Source organism: Miniopterus natalensis, chromosome 2 (assembly GCF_054644295.1).
Source record: "Miniopterus natalensis isolate mMinNat1 chromosome 2, mMinNat1.hap1, whole genome shotgun sequence".
Classification (NCBI taxonomy): Eukaryota; Metazoa; Chordata; class Mammalia; order Chiroptera; family Miniopteridae; genus Miniopterus; species Miniopterus natalensis.
The window spans coordinates 6501709-6520010 of NC_142082.1; the positions used below are offsets into that span (position 1 = coordinate 6501709).

At 41.4% G+C, this 18302-nt stretch overlaps 1 protein-coding gene across 1 annotated transcript in view; it reads left to right on the forward strand.

Annotated features, from left to right (window-relative positions):
- TENM3 (teneurin transmembrane protein 3) overlaps nt 1-18302 on the forward strand; it is a 539046-nt gene that overhangs the window by 420311 nt on the left and 100433 nt on the right. The window contains exons 7-11 of the mRNA XM_087814069.1: nt 10182-10396; nt 15289-15496; nt 16341-16442; nt 16626-16820; nt 17909-18109. Coding sequence (XP_087670195.1) covers nt 10182-10396; nt 15289-15496; nt 16341-16442; nt 16626-16820; nt 17909-18109 — 921 coding nt within the window. The remainder of the gene's footprint in view (nt 1-10181; nt 10397-15288; nt 15497-16340; nt 16443-16625; nt 16821-17908; nt 18110-18302) is intronic.

The following is an 18302-nucleotide window of genomic DNA, read 5'->3' on the forward strand; positions in this document are numbered from 1 at the left end:
ACCAAGTCCTGTCAGTTCTAAGTCCAGGGTATCTCTTGGATCCCATCGTCTCTCATCTGGATCATAGAAGCCACTTTCCCACTGGGGTGTGTGTCTTTAGTCTCGCTCATCCATTCTTCAAAGACAAGTCTGAGTCATTAGTACCCTGCCTGACCCCCTCCAGTGACCTAGATTCCACCCAGACGCCTCTGAGTGACTTACAGGGCTCTCCGCAGGGTGGCCGTGCACCGCCCGGTGCTATGGTACAGAAACAGCAATGGGGGGAGAGAGCTAGGCTCTCGAACCAAGCCACCAGGTTCCACCCCTTGTTCTGATCGTTAATGCCTTTGTTACTTGGGACAAGTTACACCGCTTCTCTGTGCCTGTTTTCTCATCAGTTAGAGTGGTCTTGAGAATGCGTTGCAAATACTTAAAATGGTGTGCAGGACATAGTAAATGCCTGGAAAATGCGGGTGATTATTCATATTACTAGTTAATGCATTGCTTCTTTGCTAGATTATAAGGCAAAGATCATTATTTTTCCACGGTTCTGTCCTAAGCTTTTAGCTTAGTTATTGACACGTAATAGGTGCTCAACAGGAATTTGTTGAATGAATGATGAAGTATGACAAAGCGATATAAAGTATATGAAGGGTCCAACAACATGAAGCATATAAAGTGCCTTCTGTAGAGTATACACAAAGCAGGTGTTGATCCAGGGTCGTGGGTAAGAACTGAAGCTCTGCCATCACTGGGTGGCTTTAAGCAAATTACCTTCCATAACCTCCTGTTTCTTCAGAGGGTAATAGTGAGATTGAAATCAGATAATGCGTGCAGCTGCCAAGCAGAGATTGGAACATGACAAGTATTTGATACGTGTCAGTAATTATTAGTTCACTTTTTTTTTCTACAATTCAAGATTATGTACTTGTATTTTTGTAGCAAAAGTCTTAAGAAGGCAGGTCCTTAAATCAGCATCAATAGTGTCCTCTAAAGCAAAAATGGAAATCCCTATCATTATATTTTTATTTATTTTGATTGTATGAAAGGAATCTTATCCTTAATCTTGCTTTGGATGCATAGTACTCATTCATTCTACATTCCTTTATTGAGCATCTGTTATGTGCCACGTACAGAGAAAGGTTCTGGGAATAAAGCAGTGGATAAAAGCCAGTCACAGTTGTTCCCAGAGCACGTGAATTTCTAGGCAAGGCAGTGATCAAGCAGGCAGTTAAATGAATTAGAAAATGCACAGTAGGGAAAAGTAGAAGGCCCATGGCAGGATATTTCAACATTAACTTTATTGGAAAAGAACAGTAAGACAAATGCCAAAATTTAGCATAGGATAATTTGGGATAATATATGAAAAAATGGAAGGCCGCACTTTTGGTTAGTGTAACTTTGGCAAATGACTTCTCCAGTCCAAAAATATATATAAAAAAAAAAAACATATAAATTTAAAAACCACATATAAATGTGTGTGTGTGTATATATATGTATATGTATACACATATATGTTTGATACTGTTTAAACAAAATAGGATTGCTTTTAAATTTTCATTATTGTTCGTGTATTAATTTTCTCAAATACTAGACAGTTTCAGCACGTTAAAGACTGCCTGTGAATTGAAGCACTGGGACTAATGGCAGCAGGAGCATTGAGTTTTATTCAATACTGTTTATAGTACTTGTGTTGTTGCAACGTATAATAGTTCCTTAATTAGGTGCCATGTTGATTTTATCCATTAAGCTATATTTGCAAGGTAGTTATGTTTTATTTCACGTTGCTCATGATGTAACTCTCTTTGTCCACATTGTTAAGATCCAGCCTGTGGTGGTTTATAAAAAGATGTGTTCTCTCAGATCTCAAAGTCAATGTGTGAATCCAAGGTTAGGTCATAGGACTGCAGGGTGCTCTATTGATCGTCTGTAAATGCCTAACCTTGCTTTCTGCCGTCTTAATTATCAGTGCTTCTGTGGGACTTGGGATGATATTATCATTTACCCCCTTCAACCACGGAGTCAGGCTTTGGTAGCTGGATTTCTTCTCTGCCTTTGTTGTAATCGTTCTAGGTTTGATTACTCACATCATAGGCAGGGAGCAAATGCTTGACAAGTAGGGCAAAATATTTAGTTGTGGTTTTTTGGGGTTTTTTTTTATGTTTTTACAGTTGCTGTGCAAAGTAATATTTATTGTTTGGTATTATTTAAACACTTGTTCAGTGTTGAAACTTTCAAAGATAGACCAATCAGTGATTTGTATGTTTGTGTATGAACATAGTTTCACTAAACAATAATATCCTCTAAAGCAATACTGGCTTAATGGCTTTCAAGGGCATTCAATAACCAAACTAAATACCATTAATGTTCTGTAGGTTAGAAGGGAAGAAATAGCTGCCAAGATAAGAATAATTTGTCATTATGAAATTGATTATAAATGGATGCGGTTACAGTTAACATGGATATATAACTTTTCACTTACTAACACATTCTTTTTCACCATTAATTTTTTTTTTCTTTTTTAAAATATATATTGATTTCAGAGAGGGGAAGGAAGAGGGAGAGAGAGGTAGAAACATCAGTGATGAGAGAGTCACTGATCGGCTGCCTCCTGCTCGCCCCCGACTGGGGATCAAGCCCGCAACCCGGGCATGTGCCCTGACCGGGAGTCGCACCTCCGTCTCCTGGCTCCTAGGTCGACGCTCAACCGCTGAGCCACGCCCAGCCGAGCATTAATTTCTTTTTCTGATAAAACTACCAAGATATCCCGTCAGGGCCTCCTTTGGATTCCAAAGCAATACAATGAGAATATTTAGTATTTTCTTAACTTTCAGTGGGATTTCTGATGTCACAAGATCATGTTCAGTCGCCAAACCTCCTGATTACCAGCATGATGTTTAATGTTCCGTTTTGTCCTTACAACATCCAGCATTGGTAAAACATCTCAGAATACGAAGTACTCCTTTTAAGACGCTGCCTGAAAAATGCCGCTTCCCTGATGCGTTTTCATATAAACCGGGCGTCAGGTAAACAGGGAGAGGAATAACAGCGGCTTCATGTGCGTGGTCTCTGTTTGTTTTCACACCCTAGCAACTGTATCTTAAGACATTAAGGCTGTCATGACGCCCGCTTCCTGACAAGAGGGAGAACCGGTCCGGGGGTGAGAGGACTGTTGGCGGCCCCCACGTTCAGGCCCAAGGGCGCGGGGAGAAGCCGGGAGAGGCCCGCTGTGCCTGCCCCCGCCTGCGGCCCGCTCCTGCGGGGAAGCTCTAATTGGTCTGATGCCAGCCTCCGCGCTCTGAGTTCAGAGCAACTCCAGGCGCTCCACTGCCCTAGTTTTTCCTCTATCGTCCCTCCTTTTTCTCTGGCTAAAACCTGCAGACAACCTTAGTGTTTCCTATGATCGTTCCCGGGCCCAGGCGCTGGGGAGGCAGGATGGAGTGATCTCGGTGAGGGAGGAGAGAGCCCTGGATCCAGCCCTCCTCTTATTTCCTCTGAAGCCACAGTTTTCTGGGATTCAGGACATGATGAAAGACTTCTGCATCCGGGCTTTTATCTGAGAGGGCTGATGAGCTTCAGAGGAAAAGGTTGTGCGAGTATTTACAAGTTTATCAAACTGTGTCAATGGCTCGCCGACTGCCAGGCGTGTTTCCGATCAATAAAGAGCCCTTGAAAATGCGAACAGGGATGACCACGCTTGACTTGGCCACATTAGACTGGAAAAGCAGCACGTGATTTAAAACAAGACAGAGCCCTTCACGGAGCTCCAGTCCCCTGACGCTCCAGCCAGAGGCCGCGGCTGTGGCAGGGATGTTACAGGGACCTGAGCTGCCTGTTCAGTGGGTTTCCGCAGAGAAAAAGCAGTGAGGCCCTCATAGCTCCACATTATTCATTATAATGAGAAGTCAGGTCTGCGCCTGCCTTTTAGAAAAGACACATTCTAAGACTTTAATTCCAAAAAATCCATTCTAAATAGTGCAAGAATTTGAAGCAAACAGAATTTGATAGGCATTTTTAAATGAGATTCATATTTCATAGGGAAAGCTAGACTAGATCGCCAGTCTTCAAACTGTTTTGTCCTTGGGTCCCTACAACAAAGTACGTATACAAATTTAAATTTGATTTCCTGTGACCATAATACTCTTAAGTATTGTACAAAACCAGTTTGCTTCTATATTGAATTATGCTTGTAATTATTAGTTGTACACACAGCTGAAATCAACCTAATTATTGCGTAAATATGTTAAATAATTTGATAATAATTAAACATCAAAAGTGAAAATGTGTGGAAAGTACCCCTCTGAATTAGATCAATGGGGACTCTTTCAAATAGTTCATGTTTTCATGAATGAATTTTGCTTATTATAAGAGCAAAGCAAGATTCAGTGTCAATTCTATTCCTATTTTATAAATATAAAGATAAGAAATCTTGGGACAAAATAAGCAGATGGGAATTGAAGGATTTTTTGAGGGTGATGCTCTTTAATTATGTGAAATCCTAGTTACTCATATTTTAAAAACCACATTGTTGTTTTACTTCCAGAAAGTGTGTGTAATGGTCTCTAAGCAGTCAATTCCATCACATTTCGTCTTCAGTTTTACTGAAAGCAAAGAAGTGGCACCTGCTTTCAAAAAGATTTGTGCCCTGGCCAGGGTGGCTCAGTTGGTTGGAGCATTGCCCATGCACCGAAAAGTTGCCAGTCGATTCTCGGTCAGGGCACATGCCCAGGTTGTGGGCTCGATTCCTGGTCAGGGTGCATGTGGGAGGCCAATCAATGTTTCTCTCTCACATCAATGTTTCTCTCTCTCTCCCTCTCCCTTCCTCTTTCTCTAAAAATCCATAAAAACATATTTTTAAAAATAAATAAAGGTTAGTTACAGAGTTTTTGGAAGCTATTTCTGTTTCTGTGAAGTACACCAAAAAAGGCTCTGCCAAGGCTAAGCAAACTACTACTAATTACACCTGTTACTCTTTTACTAAAAGGTGCTTTAATCTCATGTACACAGAATTTGGTAGAAAATTGAACTGCCGTTCGTTTCAATTCGCCTTTGTTATTGTAATCCTCTTTGAGGGCTTTTACCATATTATATGCTTTAAATATCTCTATTTAACTAGTTCATTTAACTTAGAGAAGTAACTACTATGTAATTTACTGCAGAGCTAGTACCCCTTAAAACCAAACTTACGTTGTATCAGAAAAACCTGACGACTTATTACAGTTCAAGTAAATGAACACACATTTTGTCACAACCATCTCAGTTCAGAATTCCTACTCTAGGTAGCTAGCAGAAGGACAGGTAAAGCACGAATCCTTGCCAGGAGTTCACTAATTGGACTAAATAATGCGTCCCTGCCCTGCCTTTAATATTTCCCACTTTATTGATGTTCTCTCTGAGCCCCGAAGCCCTCCTGCAGGTGAAAATGAGTGACACCAGCTGGGGTGAGTCACGAAGGCATTGAACAAAAACGTTTTTCCTCCCTCTTCATAGAGCGTATTTCAGAGCCCAGCACCAGCCTGGCATATTCCATCCTGAACCCCACACTTTGTCCCTGATAGAAACACATGTAAGATGAGGAAGGACACTGACGCCTTACTTTGGCTTCATTGTGTCAAGAATAACGGAGGCTTCGTTAACACAACTCCAAAATTTGACTTGATTGGCACCCTGGAAGCCGTATGCTGCAAGCCAGTGTGCCATAGTAAGACTCTGAGAAGTGAGAGGCGTGTCCATGTGTGTAAAGTCTATATATGGCCCAGCCAGCATGGCTCAGTGGTTGAGCGTCAACCTATGAACCAGGAGGTCATGGTTCGATTCCCAGTCAGGGCACGTGCCCATGTTGCAGGCTCGATCCCCAGCAGGGGGCCTGCAGGAGGCAGCCGATCAATGACTCTCATCATTGGTGTTTCTATCTCTCTCAAATTAATAAAAATAAAAGAAAGTCTTATATGGAAGCTGTTGGAGTTCTAGAAAGTAATGCCCTTAGAACAGTCTGCCTGTCTCCCCATTGACATGTTCCCGTGTAGTCTTCATACCCCAGCATGCGCCGCTTGTTGGAGGACTCCTGGACCAGTGACCTCCACGGGCACTTGAACTCTGAGATTCTGCGATGTTATGATTATTGAGGCTTTTTCATTACGGGGAAGAAAAAAACAATTATTATAACTACTAACTGCCCTACTCAAGCACATCCAATCAACCTTGGTTCTTTGTTTTTTTAACAAATGAAAGGACCATCTTTCTGAAAAAGGGCCTCCTGTTAAACTAGCTGTGGGGATAATTGGGAGAGTAGATACACGTATTGATAACAGTGGGCACACGTATTTCAGTGAGAAAGACTTTGAACCTCCAAAGCAGTAGCTGGAGAAAGGAACAAAGCAACACCTTTGAAACTCCGCAAGTCAGAACTTGATTACTGTTTTCAAAGCATGATGTTTGGGAGGGAAATTCATGGTTAACACCAGTTTATGCTTCGCACCTCTCAAGGCGCAGGTATGCTGCTAACACCGCCAAAAACCACTTATAGCAGCAACAGACAGTAACACCAGAGAGTAGATTAAATCACATTAGCTCTAAATAATAACAATAGAATTGTTAGGAACAAGTAAGTGCAATGATAGCCTTAGAACTGTATGAACTTGATGAATGTGTCCAAATACAAACTTTCCATATTTAATTATGATATGTGTGCTAACAGATCTTAGTGGGAAAAGAGACTAATACTCTATTTAGTATTTTAAAAAATTTTCATGTGTAAGTCCACCAGAAAACTAAACTTATTAGGAATCTCTTACAAGGTATAGCACAAAGAATATGTTGTTTCAGTATCCATGGTAGTTTTTATTTCACTAGAACTGGTCGTTTCCTCCCCATAAAAATAAGTATAACTTTATGTCCTGAAACTGAAAGCTAAGCAGATTATTTTAGTTTGGTTCAATGGGTTAGTGTGTCGGATTTTATATGAAATAGACAAATGTAAAACTTAGTAATTTAAAATAATATTTTTGTCTTAATGAAAAGCAAAGATTATACTTTGATTATAGACAACGTGCATAGTTTTGGGTTATGCACACCTTGATTTGACTCTCGACTCTGCCACTCACTTTGACCACCTAATTTACTTCTCTGAGCCTTAATTTGCTCATCTCAAAATAAGGTCAACCTCTTAGAATTTTTTTGAAATTTAAAACAGATAATATAGGTGAAACCCTCTGGTTCTTGATAAGGTTTTATTTCTCTTCTCCCTCCTCAATCTTTTTAATAGAAGCTAATTTATGACAAATGTAGGTGCCCGGGCAGAAGCATGTCAAATGAGAAGCAGAAACTGGGCTCAGATATTTCAGAATCTCTGTGAATAAAGAAAGATGTCTAGTTAGATAGGAAGCGATCATCTCTGGGCGGTGGCATTATATTTTTTATCTTTTTATCTAATTATATGTTCTAATTGCGCTAACATGAATATGTATAACTATTGTAAAAGAAATATTTAAAATTTTAATGAGTAATGCATAATTTATCATCTTTGAGTTGATACATGAAAAATTATGGTTGCTATAACCCAATTTTTACTCTTAATCCCTAGAGCATTTTATATGACTAAATTAGTTCAAGATAAATAGGCCTGATAGCTAAAGAATTGTTCATTGCCATGATTATGGACATCAAGGAAAAAAAGAGAGGGCGCGAAGTTGTAAATAATGTATTTTTATTAAACTTTCTTGGACTACCCCCTCCTGCCTCGACCTGATTTTCAGCAGCTGCATCCTAGCTCCTCTCTCCACTCCCACCCAGGCTTCCCCCTGCTGACCTTTAATGTCCCTGAAGCAGCGACTTCATTTCAGCTTCAGCCTGGTCAGAACCTTTCCTGAGTCTCCATTTCGCTCTCGCTCTCCTTCGCAGCTGATAGTCCGGGACACAGTAGTCCAGGTAGAAAACAGTCCCAACATTTACTGGTAATATGCTCTTCCCGAAACTGCACATTCGTCTACCTGTGTGGATTCATTGTGCCCCACGTTAGACCCTAATGCTGTAAACTGGGTACCACCATGCTCATCAGTGATCCCAAGGCGTGTCCCTTAGTAATCTTGAATTCTGTTTCTCCTGATTACACACACACACTAACAAGAAAGTGTCTTTGTGGCATTGAAATATAATTTACTCCTATTAAATCTACTTTAAGTGTCCCTTTTTAAAACATGCCATACCTTATGTACATAGTAATATAATGCTAGTAACTGCATCTTCAGGAAAAGGGGTAAAATAGCACTCTTGGAGAGAGTTGAAAATACAAAAAACAAATTATTAATATGAAACATAAGGACCAAATTCTTGAACCTGGCATTCAAGGCCCTTACAAACTAATGTCATTTTCCTTTCCAACCTTCTTTCCCATTCCTCCCATGACAAACCCATTGATGCCTTCCACTTACTCAGGACCTACCGAGAACCCAGCATTCCGTATAATATCCTCACAGTCTTCCTGTGATTGCATTACTGTCCCCATTTTACAGATGGGATTTAGCAGCTTCCTTCCGGTCACACCGCTAGTTAGTGAGAGAGCAGGGATTCAAACCTAGGTTTGTCTGACTCCAGAACCAGTTTTCCTAACTTCCTTTCCAGCCACGTGGATCTCTGTGCTCAGCGTTGTCCTAACACGTGCCATGTTTCTGGTTGTGATGTTCACCCCAACTCAGAAACCTTGTCCTACATGACCTTCGAAGTTCACCTAAAACTTAACCCACCTGTGCAGTCTCTCAGCCTCCAGCCTACAGTGCGGTCGCCTGCCTCTGACCCTTAATCATGTTACTTTAGATTGTCATTTACTTATCAGTTGGTAGGTGCCGTCTTCCCAGCCAGGTAACTAATTGGTTAATGGCAGGAGCCATGGATGCCAGAGTAGACAAACTCTTAAGATTCCACTCTTGGGCTGTGTTTTCTCCTGTCACCTGCAGTTCTGTGTCCCTAGTAGAAACTCAGAGAGGAACTGGGTGTTACAGCAATAGCTCTTCAAGAATAGTCAGAGGACACTCCAAGGTCATTAAGCTAAGACCTTTCACAACTCTCATTTGAGATAAAGTCCTCTAAATTTCAAATTAACAGTTTCTCTGGAGGCTATTCTATAATAGATATTGTGTGATATTCTATAATATCTAAAATAATCATCAGGTTAATGTTTAAAAAAAGACAAACTTAGTAGTAAGTTCGTTTTGTGACTTTGAAAAGACTGAATTAATAGAGGATCACTTGCCCAGTTTCATTCTGTTCCTTGGCCTTCATGGACCCTTTCTGAAGGAGAGACAATGTGGTTTTACTTCCATTTAAGGAAAATTACAAAACAGCCTCTGTCACCAACCCCCTCAGAATAACTGAGAATGAACCTTAGCAAAGAGGGAAAGGGGGGGCACCATGAAGGAGGACTCGGATCTGTTTCCTCAAGCCCGGCCTGGCAGAGGAGGGGAGATGGTCTCCAGAAGGTTGCAGGGATTATCGATTCAGAAAGCTAAGAGTCTGTTCCTAGAGTTGAAGTTCACTGAGGGGTAATTCAAGTGTGCCTCCTAAGGCTGAAAGTGAATTTGAGGTGAGGGTCGAAAGAGAGAGGAAAAGTTGTAGCAGCCTGCATCAAAAACTTTGTAAGACTTTAAATTTAGCCTTCTTCCTTCCTTCCCTTCCCCAGGGTCTTCCCCACCGCTCCTTGTCTGTTTCCCTCCCAGCATCCGATTTTTCATTCAGCCTAATAAATAGTTTAGAGGGAACTTCTTGAATCGGTACCATTGATTGGTTCTGCTGTTTGTTTAAGGATTGATGTGAAAATCTCCATAATCCATTCCGCCTTAATTTACACTTCAGTATGTTTAGAATGACTGATAACTACCCAACTTAATCTCTCCTGAGAAATAACAAGACATATCATTTGCAAGATAATTATGTTTTAAGTGCTCAAGAAAAACTGTAGGTGTGGAAACAGTTTCAGTAATCAGCATACCTTGGGGGAAGTCAAGGATTTCAACTTAAATATCTTAAAGACTGTGTGAGTTGAACTCACAATATCTAACAAAAAAAGCATTTAAAGTGTAAATGGTATGAGAGTATCTTGTTTATGAGAAGATGTCTGAGCATTTGCTGAAACAACTTTTTGAAAGGAAGGCTGTTTTGTTTGTTTTTCGTTTTAATGTCTTGTTCTTCGATGGATCTCTTACATTCAGGAAAATTGGGTGGATTTACGCAAGAAAATAACACCATAGATTCCGGAGAACTTGATATTGGCCGACGAGCAGTTCAGGAGGTTCCTCCTGGGGTCTTCTGGAGATCACAGCTCTTCATTGACCAGCCACAGTTTCTTAAATTCAATATCTCCCTTCAGAAGGACGCATTGATCGGAGTGTATGGCCGGAAAGGCTTACCACCGTCCCACACGCAGGTAAGAGTCGGTTCGCCATCCACGGAGTGAAAACGCTCGTGTGCGTTTTTAAAGTTATTCTGTTTCTGAAGTTCAGCTGTTTAACTGTTGGATCACTTTTGTATCGATCTTTCACAGTGAGAAGAATTTCGAACGTAGGGTTACACTTCTCTTGAGGCTTTTGAATTAGTAGGAAGAACAGCAATTTCTTCCTAGCTTGCTTTATCCGTTATTGATTGATTAAAATGTACCTAAATTTGTGAGTAACATAATGAATATCGAACATCAGCTGAGCACCTAGTGAAACACCGTGCATGGGTTTTCCAAGTGTTTTACAAAGATTTCTGTGGTAATTTCAGGTGATCGCATGCCTTTCATGTAATCGATGCATAACATTTTCATCTCAAACACATATTCATTTGATGGAAAATGTATTTTTTTTATTTTATTTTTGCTTTATGCCAGATTGGCTCTTAGTAAAGAAATTATTGGGACATAAACATAAATGTGATAATATGAACTTCATCAACTCAAGCCATGATTTCTCATCTAAAAATGATGAACAGTGAAATAAAGAGGCAGAAGAGCTTTATACTGACCAAGGATGATCACATGAGTGTGGTGCTCAGAACCATTCAGACGTTCTTATATCATAGGCTCAATCACTTCAAAGTCAGTTTTCTTGCATGAAGATCACTTCTCAATAATAGTCGCAGATAGAGAGGCACTATCTATTATTCCACAGGCTCTTCCTGCCCTGGCCAGTGTGGCTCAGTTGGCTGAGCATGCTCCATACACATAGAGGTCTCCTGTTCAATTCCAGGTTAGGGCACGTGCCCTGGTCTCCAGTTGGATCGCTCCCCCATCAGTGTCTCTCTCTCTCTCCCTCCCTCTCCTTCCCCTTTCTCTCTAAAGCTTCAATAAAAACATATTTTAAAAATAATAATTCCACAGGCTTTTTCATAACCTAATATTGGGTTATGGTGTGTAAATGGGAAATTGTGGTTTAAAGGAAGTCCCATTGTGTCTAAGAGAAATTATTTGAATTATTTACCATAAAATGAGAGCTCAGACTTTTCCCAAGATCAACTATTATGTTAGTAAATACAGGAATTCCAAAAATGTAGTAGATAGTTAATTTAAATTGACGAATGAACTTAAAGTTATACTTGATAATCAGTTTTGTTATCCATGGAATTTCATGCTGATTTTAATTTGATTTATACAATGAAGACTGGAAGGTTTTCATATATGCTTTATATTACGTAATTTTGTGAGAAATGCTTTTCTTTAACAGAAATTTAAAATAAGAAATTCTAAAGAGAAATCGATCATATACTAATAAAAACTACATATTTAAAAGAAGGTGAGCAAGAAAATGTGAACAGGCTTTCTCTAATGTCGTGGGTCAGGGGAAATGTCATATAAACACATAAATCACATCGTTGTAAAATTCTTGAATATCACGCTTTGATGTCTTCATTTTTCTGATTTAACATTTTTCGAATCTAGTGTTCAGCTGTTCAGTTATACTTGACTCCATTTTACATCGTAGGCAACATGAACTAGGATGTATTAACCAGATTTTCTTTCATGGAAGGGGCCTCTGTAACTTCAACTGTAACAGATAGATTGAATTTATAGCAGTAGCCCAGTGAAATAGAAAAATATATATTTTATTCATTGGAACCACATACATGATTAAGTTATTTTTGTGTAACTCAAGACACGTTCCTATAAGCAAATAGCACAACCTATAAATGCCAAAAATAATTTCAGAAAAAAAAACATTTTCTATGTGTTGTACACATCAAAGGTTTATTTAAAGATTTAGGGTTGACTTGTTGGGAATTACATACACCCTATAAGATTAGAGAAATAAAAGGTGCAGTTTCAGGTTTTTCCATAATTCTTCTGGTATTTAAACACAACGTACGTGATGTCTACTTCTCTTTGCCACCACAGTATATGGGCTTAAGTAGGGTACACATTTTCTTAAGCACCACGGTTATTAGAGTTCCTTTCGCTGGTTTATTCTAGATCCACAGAGCAAACACCTGTCTCTGAGTTCAGTGTTTAATCATGAAATATGCTCTAAAGCAGCCCAAATTGAACATTTCTCTGTTTTCTTGGGAACATTAAATCAATCAACCTGAAATAATTAAAATTGGCCAGCCATTCAGATAGTCACTTGAGTTTTGAAAAGTCTTTGTGACCCTTTATAAAATGTCCATTTGATTGTTGCCAAGGAACCATTGGCTTCCTTCTGCATGATGTCCAATCCGTTCTCCTGGACAGTTAGGAGTCTACGGGGACAGATTACCGCCCTACAGTTAATCGTGTAATGTATCGTTTAAGTGTATTTGCATGAGGCTGTTTTAGAATGGGAGTTGGAAACCTGGGTTCTAAGCACACACCTCTACCCACTTCTTGACATTGTGACCTTGGACAAATCCCTTAAGTTCTCTGCGCCGTGGTGTCTACCTGTAAAATGAAAGGATTAGATCAGATGATCTGTAAAATGTCTTCTTCCTCTATTCTGGAGATTTACAGGGAGACTATGCCACCAAAAATAAGTTGATTTGAAAACGCGGTTAAGTATTCATAGGTTCTGAGGTAAGCGTATGGATAGCCTGTTCAGAATGAACCACCAAGGTCCCTTTATCAATTATAAGCATGATCTGCATGTTAGCTCCCCCAAAGTGGTGAAACTGAATTGTGTCCTAGAAATAGCATAAGATCTAAGACTCACCCACAGAAAAAAACCCGTGTCTCTGTCTTCTGAGCAGGTACTGCAGAGCAAACCTCGGGTCACTCGAGTTGGCCCATAAGTGATTACGCCCTAAGAACAAAGGTTATTAAATATTCCTATTCCGTATAATTGATTTACTTTCTATAGAGGTGGTGTTAGCATTGAGTAGGGGACTTGTCTTTAGGTAGGTGAATAACCCTCCTGAAGTCATGTGTGAAATGCCCCTAGAGTAGAGCCTAGAACTGGGCAGAAGCTCAACACCTGTCAGCTACTCCCAGCAGCACCACCACACTCCCCACTCCTGCCTTATCCTGTTGTTCACAGTGTGATGCAAGTGGTGTTTTCTGTGATAAAAGGGTTGAAACACCAGTTAAAACTCAAAATTTTCTCCCTTTCAATTTTTCATTTGTTGTATTTAATGTTAGCAGACAGAATGTTTCTATGCAGTGGGCCCATGAGAAGGAAGCCTTTTCTGTCTCTGCCAGGCTAACCCAAATATTCCAATCTGATGAGAAATGAATGGCCTATTTGAGATACAAGCACCTTTCAAAAGCGCTGCGTTCATTCTCCTCTGATAATTTTTGAGTACAATTCCGATGAAATTTTTGCAGGTCAAGTAGCCACACTAGTTATTATGTTCATCCTTGTTAAGATATAAGTACAAAAAGATTTTTGAATGATAATTAACTTATAGCATTTTTATATATTTCTCACAGTTAAATGATGTAGGTATACTACACAGAAAAAAATGCTTTTATATTTAAATAAAAACTTAACTAAGTCAGAAACTGAATTAGATATTCTAAATGCTGTTCAATAGCAACAGTACAGGTCTGTGATCAGTACAGGTGGTCAGTTAACTGTGACTGTCAGAATCCCAACAACTGATTTTATTCCTTGATTGTTATAAGGGATTCATATAATCACCTTTTTAAAAAATAGAACCCTGATGAAATCCCGTTCAAGGAGTAGCTCTGAAAGTAGAATATTAATAGTTTGCAGGTATAGTACTATAACATTAATGACTAATATGTATAGTACTGGAGTGTGTTACACCATAAGCATGAGCCTCAGGATTAAAATGAAACTAGGTAAGAGTCTCTAGAAACTCAGTCACTCTACATTTAAGAAAATCACTCTGCTTTCAAGAAAGTTATCTAACAAGTTTATTAAAACCATCTTGGGAAGTCTTTGCAATGCCTTCCAAATTCACTGCGTTATCCCTGGTTACAAATTGTTACCCCACTGTTACCAGTCACATTCCATACTTTTCATTGCCTTTAAATTCTCCAGTTAAATTCTGGCTACCCAATGTTCATGATTAATCTCACTCAGAAATTAAGTTTAATGAAGATTGGCATCATAATAATCGGGCATGCTTCTGTTACCGCTGTCCCCTCAGAAGCCCACCGTTGTTTCATGTTTTTGACTTCTGATGAAAGATGTAAAAACATCTCGTTATATGTTTTTAATCTCACCATAACCACATAAAAACCCACGGGTCTCTCTGTGGTGCTTGGGATGGTCATATCAGGTCGCAGAGAGGGGTGGAGTGTGGAGGGCACAGCCCGAGCTCTGGCAAAGGGCACTTGAGTTCACAGCCCAGCTCCACCGCTGACCAGGTGTGTGACCTTGCCCAGGCTCTTGAAGTTTCCGTTTCCTTCCTCGGTAAGCTGTAAATATTAATGCTTTCTTAGAAGGGCTGCTGGGAGGGCTATAAACAACCCTGCACAGAGAAAGTACTCAAAAGAGTGGTTGTGACTATGTGGGCGTTAACGGGAACACCCTGAGGTTGCCTGCCGGCCTAGGAACATGAGGCTGCTGGGTTTGGAATGCTACAGACTGTGTTTGTCTCCCCAAACTGCCCACTCTCATCAAGGTGTTTATCAGCCAAATGAAATCAATAAATTTGGAAACCATGGTGCCCCATAAGGAAAACCGTGCACTTTGCTCGAAAGTGTGCAGTTTCGGCAGTGAGTGTGTACAGTAGGTAGTTTTCATGTCACTCTTAAGTGCTGTGCACAGAGCACTTGTCAACCAAGACTTTTTTCCTAATATTGTATTAATTAGAGCAAAGGAGAAACGTTTGAGGAAAAGAGAGAAGCAGCCACAATCTTAAAGTTTCCGACCACTAAACCGTTTTGCTTGTCCCTGTCTTCAGTACGACTTTGTCGAGCTCCTGGATGGCAGCAGGTTGATCGCCAGAGAGCGGAACCTCCTGGAGGCCGAAAGAGCCGGGCGGCAGGCGCGGTCCGTCAGTCTCCACGAGGCCGGCTTCATCCAGTACTTGGACTCCGGCATCTGGCACCTGGCTTTCTACAACGACGGAAAGAATGCCGAGCAGGTGTCTTTCAACACCATTGTCATAGGTAAGAAGGGCCGCAGGGCACCTTTCCCAGGCGAGAGCCTCAACGCCAGTGTCGGATAGAAACGCAGTATTGGGGAGGAATTGAGATTCCTAGGGTGCGAAAGCCTGGGGTGACATGTGAAAAGTGTTTTTGAATTGTCCATTTGTGAACGTGACAAACCATTGGGCACCAGAGGAAAAAAGGGTTTTGAAGTATGTGGAGGAGTTTGGCATCACAAAAACCGCCAAGAATACGTGCCGGTGAATGGCAGTGCCTTCACTGTTTGAAAACTCTAGGATCGCCCGGCTGGGAGAGGCTCAGTGGTTGAGCGTCGACCTGGGATCCAGGCGATCGGGGTTCGATTCCCAGTCAGGGCACATGCCCTGGTTGTGGGCTCGATCAATGACTCTCTCATCATTGATGTTTCTCTCTCTCTCTCTCCCTCTCCTTTCCTCTCTCTGAAATCAATAAAGATATATTTTTAAAAAAAAAGAAAAGAAAACTCTAGGATCATGCAGCCTTCTGTTTTTAAATATGTTTTTATTGATTTCAGAGAGGGGAAGGGAGAGGGAGAGAGAGGGAGAAACATCAATGATGAGAGAGTCATTGATCGGCTGCCTCCTGCGCAAGCCCCCCACGGGGGATGGAGCCTGAAACCGGCGCATGTGCCCTGACGGGGAATCGAACCTGCCACCTCTTGGTGCATGGGACAGCGCTCCACCAGCTGAGCCACACTGGCTGGGCCATGCCGCCTGTTTCGGTCGTGCGTCCTTCAACATGCAGCTAAAATGATCACAGAGCCACAGGTCCCCTTGGGCAGGCGGCAGGGGACGCAATAAGCATTTCTCCCTTCCCTCTTCTTCAGAGTCCGTGGTGGAATGCCCCCGAAATTGCCATGGAAATGGAGAGTGCGTGTCTGGAACCTGCCATTGTTTTCCAGGATTTCTGGGTCCAGACTGTTCGAGAGGTATGCTGGTCAGATTGCGTTTCCTTAAGCCAGTATCAATGAGCCATAGCAACACCAGTAACGCAGGAAACGGCCCCGAGGGGAGGGGGGGGCCCCCGGCACCCGCTCGTCCCGGCCCCGCCTTGCCTTTCCCCGCCGGGCTGCAGATGCGCCGCTGACCCCGGGCCGTGTGTTACTCCGCAGCAGCGTGTCCCGTGCTGTGCAGCGGCAACGGGCAGTACTCCAAGGGCCGGTGCCTGTGCTTCAGCGGCTGGAAGGGCACCGAGTGCGACGTGCCCACCACGCAGTGTGTGGACCCGCAGTGCGGGGGCCGTGGGATCTGCATCATGGGCTCCTGCGCCTGCAACTCGGGGTACAAAGGAGAGAACTGTGAAGAAGGTAAACATGTCACTGTTCACAGAAGCCCATTGTTACCTTCACGAAAAGACACAGATTAAATGCGTAATCTGCAGCGTGGCGGACGGGCCCTTTCACCGGCCGCCGTGTGAAAGTCATTTCGATTTCCGTACCTAGGGATGCACTGTTTGCTCAGCACGTGAACTCAGACAGAGAACAAGTACCAGAGAGCCCTCTGCTCTTTTTCCATAATGTGAATAGTTCTTTTTTTTTTTTTCCACTCTGAGAAAGGAAGCAAACGTGTGTCTTGACACCAACAGTAGACTGTTCTTTGAGGTGGTTTTTCTTTAAAACATTTTCGTATTGGTGCCAGCTTTTAAAGCGGGCATTTTGGCATCTCTGGAAAGACAGACGATTGAATAACTGAGTGGAAAAAAGTCTGACGTCATGGGTTTGTTCCACGCCGTGTACAGTGGTGAGAGTCAGGATACTACACTGTGAAGTGCAGTTGAGTTGTTTTTTCAAAAAGCAGAAAACCACCATTTCTGGCCTTCAATCAAATTGATTTTATTGATCCACACACACAAAGTAATACAATTAAGTCTCTGGAATTAAATTTTCAGGCCATTGACCCTACAAGTGTAAAGTTTTATTGAGTCCAATTGCTAAATTGAATCTCGTCATCTAAAGCACATTAAAGCGAATTAAGAAAGATAGAGAGTTTGCAACTCATTTATTTCTCAAGCAGTTCCAGGGGCCCATAGAGCTGTCAGCCTCAGTGGTGTGGGTTAGGTCAGCTGATCCAATTTTGTTATGGAGAAGCCAATACTTGTTACTCCCCAATTAGGCAGAACAGAGAGCAGTGGGCTAAGATCTCGAGAGCATATGCGTGTAATTCATGGAAATTAGCGATCCCCGCAAGAGTGTCAGTTACCTAAGTGGCATGATTCTCGGTGCTGTCTCCTAGAGTGCTTTGTGTTTTCGGAAATAAGTTCTTGAAGACGTTAGGTATATATTAGAAGATGCAAAATGTTTATGCACATTAGGTTGGGACTTCACTCTTTATTCTGCATGTATGTATGATATCTTCTAGATTTAATCATCAGATTGTTCTCTGCTCTTGACACTAGCTGACTGTCTAGACCCTGGCTGCTCAAACCACGGTGTGTGCATCCACGGGGAGTGTCACTGCAACCCAGGATGGGGTGGCAACAACTGTGAGATACTGAAGACCATGTGTCCAGACCAGTGCTCTGGCCACGGGACGTACCTTCAGGAAAGTGGCTCCTGCACCTGTGACCCAAATTGGACAGGCCCAGACTGCTCAAATGGTGAGGTCATAAATGTGGTACCCCGAAGTGCTTGCTAGGGTTTTGCTAAAGATTTAATTATTGTCATTTTTAAAACACGCTATAATTAAATTTAATGTGGATTTTATTAAACTGATTGTTTATAGAAATATTGAAAGTAATGAAATCTGTTGTCTTGTAAAAAGAAAAGAAACAGGCCTAGTGAGTTTGTCGT